The sequence below is a fragment of the Pollachius pollachius genome (assembly GCF_949987615.1).
Source record: "Pollachius pollachius genome assembly, chromosome: 13".
Classification (NCBI taxonomy): domain Eukaryota; kingdom Metazoa; phylum Chordata; class Actinopteri; order Gadiformes; family Gadidae; genus Pollachius; species Pollachius pollachius.
The window spans coordinates 19,719,445-19,731,944 of record NC_136946.1 but is presented as its reverse complement, the minus strand read 5'-3'; the positions used below and the strand labels follow the sequence as shown (position 1 = coordinate 19,731,944).

The following is a 12,500-nucleotide window of genomic DNA, read 5'->3' as shown; positions in this document are numbered from 1 at the left end:
GGATTACCTACGTAGGCTGGGCGTGTGTGTGTGTGTTAACCGTCTAGCGGTACATACACAATTGAGCATTAGGGTGTGTCAAGCTCACGATGAGCATCTGTACTTGGTTCACACTGTCGACAGTGTCAGCCAATTGCAGTACAAAATGCATTGTTGCATGTAGGAAAAATTATACAAATTTACCTCATTGAGATAATTGGTATCAAGCCCAGTTTTGTGTGAGACTTATTCCCAGTGTTCCCAGACGGCATGTTTGGTTTCGCTCGCGCGCTCATTATATGGGACAGGCTAGAATTGGGTTGAAGTAAAAGGGGGAATGGGGTTTTTCCTTCAATAAATGAGCTTTCTTGGTTATTTTATTTAATTCACAAAAACACAACTTTCCACCCACTTATAATATAGTCTCTGCAACATGTGGAGTTTGTGCAATACACTGGGACTCTGTAACACTGTGTAAAAGGAAAAGGGCAACTAGCACAGGACTATACATGATTGGTCCATACAGTACTCTATAAGGGATTCTGTGACGGCTAGCACAGACGGAAAATCTAAAACTAAAGTCTGCTGACTGCTAATCTTTACCAACAACCAGGAAATCAGCGAAAACCAGCGCCAGAAGGCCTCCAATCAGAAGAGCTGAAGGAGAGACAGAAAGCCAAGCACATCAGACATGTTGCCTCCTCCCTAATTCGGTAAAGCAAATCACTGGCACGCGGGGAAACATCCTTGAACGCTAACAGGATTTCTGGTGGATGGAAATCAGGGGGAACAGAGGGGAAGGAAAAAAGCAAGGTTTTAACTGAAACTGAGAAGGCGGCGGTTTGTCCTCGTAGGATGGAAGGAGACTTAGGAGCCGATTCACAGAGGATACAACCGTGCTCCATAATGCTAGATTATTCTAGTACTTCCTCTTCAATTTTTGCCGGAGACGATCTGCTAGAGAACGTTTGAACAGGCTTTTACCGAGTGGTTTGGAGACAGCCAGTCAGAGAAAAGACAGACAGACAAAGAGAGAGGCACAACACCAGACAGAGGGACAGACAGACAGAGAGACAGAGAGACAGAGAGACAGAAGGAAAGACAGACATTCAAAGAGAGCGCCACAACACCAGACAGAGAGACAGAGAGACAGAAGGAAAGATAGACAAGGAGTTGAGACCTCAAAATCAGATAAACAGTATGATGATCAGTATCATTCTGATAACATGATTATCAGAATGAGACAAAGATAGACAGACAGACTGAAAGACAGACCATGAGATCACACTGACAACAGTCGCGCGGCAGTTAACCAACACGCTCTGTGGCAATACAACAAGAAATACAACAATCCGATTATCTGGCCAATACTGGCTCATCAGCGATACAAACGGGTCGTGACCGGTGAGACTGGTTGTGATTAGACAGACGGATGGCCGAACCTATTAGGACTTCCTTCCTCTCCAGGATGTTCTTCTGGGGCAGCTGGGCGGCCGAGCTCCCGGTGTCCACCGTGTTGCCGATGAGGTCTGGCTCCACCCCCACGTCCACGCCCCGCCCCCGGCCCAGGTCGTTGCGCCGATCCTCCTCGCGGATCTCAAAGTCTCCGCTGGGCCCGCTGCCGGCCACCTCGTTGGTACCCTCCGTCTGGGGAGGGGGGGGGAGAAAGTGAGGGGAGAGGGTCTATATGTTGTGTTTGCTCCAAAGAGTACCCACTCTGGTCCAAACCATCTCATGAGAACTTTCTGTGAATATCCGTGACGCATGCGTTGCAGACCCAAGAAAGCCTTTAAATACAATGGAGCTCTATAAGTACATGAAGCAGTGGAAAGATCTGCCACGCTCCAGGACATTTATATACCTCATAAAAAAAAATGAAACAAGTACAACCTTATTCAAATGTGGAAACCCATGCAACCCCTAATCCATCATGGCGGTTTCAACGTCAGCTGAAGCCAAAAGTGCTCTAATCACTGGTGGGCTGTAGCCTGTATGAGTGACATCAGAGAGTAAGTGAAACCTGTGTGCTGGTGGTGGTATCGCTCCTCTCTGTGGGCGCCGGCTGAGTGGCGGTCGTCATGGGAACCCTGGGCCTGAAGGGGATCCTGACCTTGCCGCCGGTGGTGGTGGTTGGTACTTCTGTAACGGGCGCCGCGGTTGTCTCTGTCGCGTCGGACTCGTCGTCCCTGCTTTCTTCTTCGGTGGTCATGGTGGTTTGGGCGTTGTCGGGGTAGTACGGTGTGGTCTCTGGGGACAGGTAGACGTCGTCGTCTTCTCTCTCGTCCTCTGCCGTCGTGGCGCCCGTGTCCTCCACGCCACTAGAGGGCGCGGCGCTGACCGTAGCCGCCGCCGTGCCCGAGCTGTCCGTTGCCATGGGGACGCCAGCGGGGGACCTCGGGGCTGCGGTGGTGCTCTGGGCGGCAGCGGCGGTGGCTGCGGCGGCGGCGGCGGCGGCGGCGGCCCTGATTCGCTCGAGCTCCCTCTGCCTCTCCCTCTCCCTCTCGCGTTCCCTCTCTCTGTCCCTCTCCCTCTCTTTCTCCCTCTCCAGCTCGCGGACCCGCTCTCTTTCCCGTTCCCTCTCTGTCTCCCTCTCCCTCTCCCTCTCCCGCTCCCTCTCCAGCTCCTTCTCCCTCTCCTTCTCCTTCTCCAGCTCCTTCTCCCTCTCCTTCTCCTTCTCCAGCTCCCGCTGCCTCTCCTGCTCCCGGTCCAGCTCCAGCTCCCTCTCCCTCTCCAGCTCCCTCTTCCTCTCCCTCTCCCCCTCTCTCTCCCAGCCGAGGCCGCTCTCCCCGTCGCCCTCGGTGGGCAGCGGGGTGCCGACGGGGGCGGCGCTGGGGCTGGGCTCGGCCGCAGGCGGGGCCGAGGGGGCGGGGCCGGTGGCCTGGGTGGTGGAGAGGGGGAGGGGCTCCTCGGTGGTGAAGACCACGCCTACCGAGGTCGGCGTCACGCTGATCTCCGGAACTGGGGAGAGAGAGAGGGAGAGACAGCGACAGAGACAGAGAGAGAGAAAGAGAGAGTGCAAGGAGAGAGAGAGAGAGAGAGAGAGAGAGAGAGCGCAAGGAGAGAGAGAGAGAGAGAGAGAGAGAGCGAGAAAGAGAATAATTGGAGGGAAGATGATGAGAGATGGCGATGAAAGGAGAGAAGGGGAGATTAGAGGAGACAGAAGAAAGTAGAGGAGAGCAAAAGAAAGGAAAGACAGATGAGAGGAGTGGGGCTCCAGTAAAGGATGAGTGATTAACTTTTCCTCTAACTCTAAATTTCATTACACCACCTCCCATTCGCTCGGCTTAGTTTCTGGGATTTAGGGAGAAACGGGATTGATTTGGAGGAGAACTCAGATCTCCGGGAGTGGCGTTCCGAGTTCTCCTCAGCAACACTGCAGAGAGGGAACCAACGTACGGGGGAGAGGCCATCATGTCCCCTGAGTGAGAGACATCAGGCCCCGGCCAAAGGCCCGCTTCAGAAGCCTGAGACGCATCAATCTGTCTGAAATAAGCCTTCCCTTTGGATTCAGGCGGCTGGGCGGTGCAGTTTGAGGTGAAGCAATTTGCCAGACTGCTGTTTGGACTGCAGGGGGTGCCTCTGCCGCGCGAGCACAGAATAGTAATTTATGCGGGGCCAGGAGCGCAGTGCCTGGACCGGGGGGGCACCCCTCCATGAGTCATTCATAAGGAGGAAACTCCTGCTCTGCCTTCACCCGCCAGATCAGCCAATCACTCTGAATTACACAAATAGGATTTGAGTTAAGGAGCTAATTCCGACGCACGCAAACAGCAGACAACACACACACAGACACACACATTTACTGCCGTGACGGTGATCACCTGATCGGTGGTTCTGTAATCTGATTGGAGCAAATTAAATCAGGTAATCTATGAGCATCTGTGTGTTTGTGTGTGTGTGTGTGTGTGTTACTTATTAGCTCTGCTGCTTTTTGTTATTTGAAACAAAGTTCTGAGTGGGGATATAGCTTGTGTTTGTGCATACAGTTTCTGGCTTTTCATGCGTGGGAGGGGTTTTTATTTTGAAAGGACAGCAACAGGGACAAGGTCTGAATCTGAACGGAGTGAAATCAAACCCAGCTTCTTATGAATGGGGCCTCGGGGACCTGCGATCTGACACCCATAGCGACGTGCGCGCACTAACTTACAGCCGGAGCCGGAGCCTGAGAAGAGGTCTTCGTCATCGTAGAACTCATCCCTGGCGGAGCCTTCGTCGTCTATAGAGGGAGACTGCCCCTGGAGAGAGAGAGAGAGAGAGAGAGACACACAGAGAGACAATGATGAGTAAGAGTTGACATCCACGGCGCTTCAGTGAACAAGCCATTCGTCATTTCATTTAAAAGAGAGGCCACCACACTTAGCCAGACCACTTTGACAGATTAAATGTGCGCTCTCACACACACACACAAACACAGCACACACACAAACAGAAGGACACAAATCCTCCCATGCACACACACACGCCTGAGCGAGAGAGAGGGGGGGGGGGGGGGGGGGGGGATTTGAATGCAGCAACAGCTGAGTGTGGCCTCAGTCTGGTTCTGGAGGCCAAAGCCTCTAAAGCTTCATCTAATCTCAAGCTTGGAGGTGAAACATCGAAACCACCAACTTACAACCAGCAATTCCCTGCTTATCAGTCAACGAGAAGCCAATCACAGCCTTGGAGAAGAGCATGGGCGCTCGCTGGAGGTTAACTAAAAGGCCGGCCTGGCGTTTATTTAGGGGATGAGGGGGTTAATGGGTTATTTTCAGTGGTTTCTGTGACTGTGTCTATATATATATATATACAGTGGGGCAAAATAGTATTTAGTCAGCCACCAATTGTGCAAGTTCTCCCACTTAAAAAGACGAGAGAGGCCTGTAATTTTCATCATAGGTAAACCTCAGCTATGAGAGACAAAATGAAAAAAAAAAATCCAGAAAATCACATTGTCTGATTTTTTAAGAATTTATTTGCAAATTATGGTGGAAAATAAGTATTTGGTCACCTACAAACCAGCAAGATTTCTGGCTGTCACAGACCTGTAACTTCTTCTTTAAGAGGCTCCTCTGTCCTCCACTTGTTACCTGTATTAATGGCACCTGTTTGAACTCCTTATCAGTATAAAAGACACCTGTCCACAACCTCAAACAGTCACACTCCAAACTCCACTATGACCAAGACCAAAGAGCTGTCAAAGGACACCAGAAACACAATTGTAGACCTGCACCAGGCTGGGAAGTCTGAATCTGCAATAGGTAAGCAGCTTGGTGTGAAGAAATCAACTGTGGGAGCAATTATTAGGAAATGGAATACATACAAGACCACTGATAATCTCCCTCGATCTGGGGCTCCACGCAAGATCTCCCCCTGTGGGGTCAAAATGATCACAAGAACGGTGAACAAAAATCCCAGAACCACACGGGGGGACCTAGTGAATGACCTCCAGAGAGCTGGGACCAAAGTAACAAAGGCTACCATCACTAACACACTACGCCGCCAGGGACTCAAATCCTGCAGTGCCAGACGTTTCCCCCTGCTAAAGCCAGTGCATGTCCGGGCCCTTTTGAAGTTTGCTAGAGAGCATTTGGATGATCCAGAACAGGATTGGGAGAATGTCATATGGTCAGACGAAACCAAAATAGAACTTTTTGGTAAAAACTCAACTCGTCGTGTTTGGAGGAGAAAGAATGCTGAGTTGCATCCAAAGAACACCATACCTACAGTGAAGCATGGGGGTGGAAACATCATGCTTTGGGGCTGTTTTTCTGCCAAGGGACCAGGACGTCTGATCCGTATGACGGAAAGAATGAATGGGGCCATGTATCGTGAGATTTTGAGTGAAAACCTCCTTCCATCAGCAAGGGCACTGAAGATCTTTCAGCATGACAATGACCCCAAACACACCGCCCGGGCAACGAAGGAGTGGCTTCGTAAGAAGCATTTCAAGGTCCTGGAGTGGCCTAGCCAGTCTCCAGATCTCAACCCCATAGAAAATCTTTGGAGGGAGTTGAAAGTCCGTGTGGCCCAAAAACATCACTGCTTTAGAGGAGATCTGCATGGAGGAATGGGCCAAAATACCAGCAGCAGTGTGTGAAAACCTTGTAAAGACTTACAGAAAACGTTTGATCTCTGTCATTGCCAACAAAGGGCATGTAACAAAGTATTGAGATGACCTTTTGTTATTGACCAAATACTTATTTTCCACCATAATTTGCAAATAAATTCTTTAAAAATCAGACAATGTGATTTTCTAGATTTTCTTTTTTCATTTTGTCTCTCATAGCTGAGGTATACCTATGATGAAAATTACAGGCCTCTCTCATCTTTTTAAGTGGGAGAACTTGCACAATTGGAGGCTGACTAAATACTTTTTTGCCCCACTGTATATATATATATATATATATATATATATATATATATATATATATATATATATATATATATATATATATATATATAATGGGATTTGTGGGGGTAGGTTAAGGGAAACAAAGCGTTGGTGGAAAGCCAAGGATCACTGGGAGTTGAACTTTAAGAGTTGAATGACCTCAAGTCACTTAATAGGCTGAGGTCATTGAACACCCAACCTTGGCTAAATCCTATTTTCTCTGCATCAGATCGGAACCAACATTTACCAACACAGAACCAACACAGAGGACTCTCTTCAATGGCTATGGGGGGTTGTCCCACGAAATCGACCAGAATACAGACACTCAGCAGCCATTTTGTAACTTTTAAATCGAGAAATAAGAACGAAAGTCTGGGATAACAGGCCTGTGCTAATGATGCTAGGAAAAATATTTGTTGCCAAGTCTCTGAGGTAATACAAAAGCAAACAACTTAGCTGAAACGCTTAGACCAACATTGAAAATGTTAACAAAACAACCCTATCTCCTCTGCCATCTCAAGCCCGTCCTTGGGGCCGGCACAGCTTTCTTTGCTAGCTTATGTGATGCTAATTACCACCCGGGCTAGCTCCTCCCCGGCTCCAGACACAGGAAACCCGATGCCTTTAAAAGCCAATAAAAGCATAATGGAATCTAGCAACCAGGCTATCTGCACTACACCATCACATCCAAATGCGAGGTAAAACTGAAATGGTAGATGTACCCCCAGGAAGAAATTGACTTAAAACTTACTGGAGCTGTGATACCTCAGTATTAATTTGATGAAGAGTAACAGTAAGATGCACACTTCCCTTCAAAGTTGACCCCCCAGCAGTTTGTATAGGAATGGGCATAACCGTGTGTGTGTGTGTGTGTGTGAGCGCGTGCATGTGCGAGAGACTGAGAGAGTTTAATGGTGTCCTGAATCTGCCGTAAAAAAATCTTGGGAGAAGCATTGGGGGTCCTGTGTGATTTTGTGTGTGTGTGTGTGTGTGTGTTCCAAAGGATCCATTTTATAATGAAATCCGTTGCTATGGGTAACCTTTGCTTTTCAAAGAAATTCCCATCTCCCCAGAGAGGCTTCCACACAAACACACACACACACACACACACACACACACACACACACACACACACACACACACACACACACACACACACACACACACAGATAATATAGGCCTGGGCACATACACAGGGTGTGTAGCTACTTAACCAGAGGTTATGTAACGGCCAATAAACAACCGTGAAATACATCATCAACAAAGTCAATTTTGCTTTTGGCTTTTAGTTTCTTTTGGCACTCGCTATCTCACTCTCTCCCTCTCTCCCTCTCTCCCTCTCTCCCTCTCTCTCTTCCATCATTAGGCTTTAGTTCTTTTGCCTCGAGGACTTTCATCTCCAGCCATTATTACTTTATATGATCCATAACCCTGATTTCCCCATCTCCAATCCTTCTCATCTGCTATGATGTGCTCGCGTCCCAAAAGCGTTCTGCTACGTACGCACACACAGACACTGTAAGTAAACGCCCCCCCCCCCCCCCACAGGGCGGCACACAGGGAGCAAATAGACCCTGGGACAAAACCCCCATTGCCAAAGAACATTTGCACAAAACGCACCCGGGCACACACACACACACACACACACACACACACACACACACACACACACACACACACACACACACACACACACACACACACACACTCCCTCACAGGCAATGACAAAGTGCGCTCCTGCATGCAGACGCTAGGTCTGCGGTTTGGCTATTTTCGGTTTTGTTAAACATGGAAGTAGGTTATCACTGTACACGTGCATATATGTTGATGCACACACACGCACCCTGTGTGTCTGTTTGTGTGTAAATGTGTTTGTGTGTGTGTGTCTATGCATGTGTGTGTGTGTGTGTGTGGGGGGGGAGTTGGCTGTCTGTTTATAAGGGTGACAGTGATCTACAGCTTCCCACTCTGCCTCATCATGTTAAATATATGCACCGATATTCTAGCCGTGAATTCGCAGCGAGACCGGCAGTGCTGCATCAATGGGTAGTAATTACACAATGCCTGACTGCAAGCGTGTATATGATACGTTTATAAATATAGATCTATAGAACTGTGTTTGTGTGTGTATGTTGTATGTATATAAATATAGATGCATATCACAGTGTGCGTGTGTGTGTGTGTGTATATGTGTCCCTGTGTGCTTATATATGCTTGCGTGTGCGGAGTCTTAATGACCATAATCATAGGGTTTGTTTGTGGTATTTTATCACACACTGGCTGCCTTGTGGGACGCATGATTTTACGTGATGTGGGGGGTTGGGGGAGAACGCTGGATGCAGCCGGGTCGGCAGTTTGCCTGTGTTTAAGGAGCTATAAACAGCTGCATGGCTGTGCCTGAGCCACATAGCTCACTCACCACAGAAGAGACGTACAGGCCTCCTCCACAGAACCTGGAGCCAAGAGCCCTTCTGTGTTCCTAAGCCCCGTCCCTCCCTCCATCTCCTTCCATCTCCCTCCCTCCTCACCCCTCCACCCCTCTCCATCTCCTTCCATCTTCCTCCATGCTGCTCCCGTTGGTGAGCAGAGTGAACGGCGAATACAGCGGCGTCGGGTGGCGGACCGGGCCGGCGGTCTAAAGTGGCCCGCCGTGTGCCAGAATGTGTTCCTGGTTTGTTGAAGCGTTGCGCGACGCCATTGTGGTTCATAAGGGGAGGAGAGAGAGGCCGAAAATCTCTGATGTGTAATTATGGATTTGAGCTTTGTGTGCATGAGCCAGAGCGATGTCAGGGAGGAGAAAAGTCAGATGGAGAGAGAGAGAGAGAGACAGAGAGAGAGAGAGAGAGAGAGAGAGAGAGAGAGAGAGACAGAGAGAGAGAAAGAGAGAGAGAGAGAGGTTTTGTGGGGACAAAGAGCAGCCAGGTGTGCAGGAAGGTTTCCAGTGACTCAGGTGAAAACAAGATCTGTGGCTGACAGGTCCATGCTCTGTGTTCCACATTGTGTATGTACATTGTGTCCTGCAGGTCTCTCTCTCTCTCTCTCTCTCTCTCTCTCTCTCTCTCTCTCTCTCTCGTTAGTCTCTTACTGGAAACATTTCCCTACAGGAGGAGTAATGAGGTCTGCTCGCTGCCCGCCATGATGCACATGACGATGATGATGATGATGATGATGATGATGGTGCTTATAATGGGAAACAATTATGGACAAATGCATTAAAAAAGTGGTTTAAAGTCATCCTGTGTGTGTACATGTGTGTATGGGTGTGTGTTCAGATGTGTGTTTTGGGGTGCCGATTAGTGTAGGTGTATTTTGGCCATAGGAAAACAATGGGCTGCTGGGGGGGTAATGGACATTGGGGGCTCCCAGAGGTTATCTATGGGATACAGGCAGAGGTTTACTAGCTATCTACTTCACACACACACACACACACACACACACACACACACACACACACACACACACACACACACACACACACGCACACAGCAACATACAAGAACATCAACATTCACACATACATACTAGCCATGTGTACATGTGAATACAGCACACTTAAACACAGTCACACATACACACCAACAAGCTAACACACCCCAACACACACTGACAAACACACCCACACAAATCCACCAACAACACGCAGAAGCACACACATAAAAACATTGACACTATTTCCCCGACACCCACACAAACAAACACATACAAACACACTAATCCACAAAAATCAACCAATACAAAGTCTCCCTCACACACGCACAAACACACTAAACACCCCGACACACATCCGCTCAAACACATATGCACAATTTCAGTTTTCTGGCCTTTCTTCTTTGAGAACTGGTGGTTCCAGTTGTGTGGATCAGCCCTGCAGCGGATGAGAGTGAAAGAGGGATCCATTGTGATCCACTTCAAATGCATTCCTCAGTAATCCAAGAGGCTGTTGTGCTACTGTGTGCATGGCTACTGCACGCACGCACACACGCACGCACGCACGCACACACACACACACACACACACACACACGTCTTCATATCAGCACCCAGTACAGTTGGGGCGTCTGTGCTCAGACATGGTACATCACCATTAATTATGATCTCACGGGGTGATACACGGCCATCTCCCCGTTTCAAAGGACTATTCCCTAGTCAACAACTATTGAAGAACCCCAAGGCATTGAGACACATTGATTTAAATCCCATTCTACTCTGGGCCCATTATCTGTCCCATCATGCTCTGCTTCCTCTCTCCGCTGTGAGGAGAGCTCTATAAAGCCGTGAGAGCAGTGCAGAGGGTGGGGCGGATGGTTGGAGCGGGGCTACTGTTAAACTACCGGATGATTCACAAAACCCTGCCCAGCGCCCGGCCTGATAAGAGGGGCTGGGGGCAGCAGCCCCTTGTTGACAGCAGGGGCCTGGTGATAAGCCCCCGGGGCCTGACCCCCACCTGGCCCTCTGGCCCCTAGCCCCTGGCAGAGGGACCCGCTCCCAGCACTAGCACCAGGCCCACTCAGACACATGCCGGCTGGGCCGCTGGGGCTCTGCCATTGTGCCCTCCTCCCCTGCTCAGCCTCTCCCTCGCTTTCCCTCTCCCCCTCTCTCTCTCTGAGTGGATTCCCGCTCGCCCGGGATCCTTATCTTTATCCTCTTTCAGTCTCTTAGTCTTGCAGCTCTCTCTCTCCCTTCTTCTCTCTCTCCTTCTCTCTCTCCCTTCCTCTCTCTCGCACTCAGCCGTCCATATCTCTCTCTCTTCCACCTGCCTCTCTGTCACTTCCAGCCTTACACCTACGTCTCTCCCTCTCTTAGTCTTGTACCTATGTCTCTCTCTCTCTCTCTCTCTCTTAGCCTTGCACATATATATCTCTCTGTCTCTAGTTCTCTCTCGCTCTCTCTCACCCCCTCTCTTAGCCTTCCACCTATCTCTATCTCTCTCTATCTGTATCTGTCTCTCTCCCTTAGCCTTGCACATATCTCTCCCTCTCTGGCTCTAGTTCTCTCTCCCTCCCTATCTCTGTCTCTGTCTCTCTCTCTCTCTCTCTCTCTCGCTCTCTCTCTCACCCCCTCTCTTAGCCTTCCACCTATCTCCCTCTCTCTCTTCCTCTCTTGCTAGCTCTTCCTTTGTGCTAGCTGGGCATGTTGGAGTGCAGCCAACACTCACACACACTCAGACGTGAGAGAGAGAGAGAGAGAGAGAGAGAGAGAGAGATGGGTGGGAGGCTGAGAGCGAGGACGAGAGAGGGGTGGGGACAGAGAGAAAGGCCGAGACAGAGAGCAGTGCTCGTGTCTGTTGCGCGGTGTGCGCGTGCGAGCGGAGGTGACAACGGAGACGGCGGCGTGCACGTGAGTGGGTTACCAGGTGACAGCTCGGTTGTTAGACACCTGTCACAGTCAGCGGAGATTAACACAGAGAGAAGCTGCCTGCGCATGCACTACTGACACGCACACACGCACACGCACGCACACGCCACACACAGTCCTGAAGGCGGAGGCTCAGTTTCCCAGCTATAGCTCACTCTTCTCCTGGGTCGAGGAGGAATGACGTCAGGCACTGACACTGGTTTTAACCCATGAGTCTCCCTCAACCCAACACCTGCAACACACACTCCAACCCCCCGGCCCTGGCCCCACCCCCATCCCTACACACACAGACCACCACCACAGTCCTTCCCTCAAGGACATGGATCCACTTCTAGTCCATCAACACCAAGGACCTCCACTTCAAGGCCACACCGCAGGCCTCTCTCCCTCCTGCCCCCCTCTGTCTCTCTCCTTCCCTCCCCTTCTCACCCCATCTCTCTCTCTCTCTCTCTCTCCTCCCTCCTCCTCTCTCTCTCTCTCCTAATGAAAGGTGTCTAGACGGTTATGTGTGCAGACTGCAGAGTGCCGCTTATTGAAGTAAGTCTTCTATACTTCTCGTGACGCGCGGGCATTCAGGAGAACGCACTGTATACCTCGAGGGGCTCAGTTAATTACATTATGATCTATTGTACGCACACACAGAACCCCGCCAGCACCCCCATCGCCATATCCACCTCACTAATACACACAGATCGCTGTGTATCTCTGGCTGGCCACCTGCTCAGTATAATAATAGTATTGCAGTCCTCAGAACAGTGAGAGAGGAGGGCGGGTTGCTGTGTGTGTCGGATGGGATA

The 12,500-nt window shown here is 50.0% G+C and overlaps 1 protein-coding gene across 1 annotated transcript in view; it reads right to left on the bottom strand.

Moving 5' to 3' along the window:
- sdc3 (syndecan 3) overlaps nucleotides 1–12,500 on the bottom strand; it is a 21,962-nt gene that overhangs the window by 2,759 nt on the left and 6,703 nt on the right. The window contains exons 2-4 of the mRNA XM_079749781.1: nucleotides 4,127–4,214; nucleotides 2,000–2,937; nucleotides 1,422–1,626 (exon numbers count right to left, since the gene is read on the bottom strand). Of these exons, the coding sequence (XP_079605907.1) occupies nucleotides 1,422–1,626; nucleotides 2,000–2,937; nucleotides 4,127–4,214 (1,231 nt within the window). The remainder of the gene's footprint in view (nucleotides 1–1,421; nucleotides 1,627–1,999; nucleotides 2,938–4,126; nucleotides 4,215–12,500) is intronic.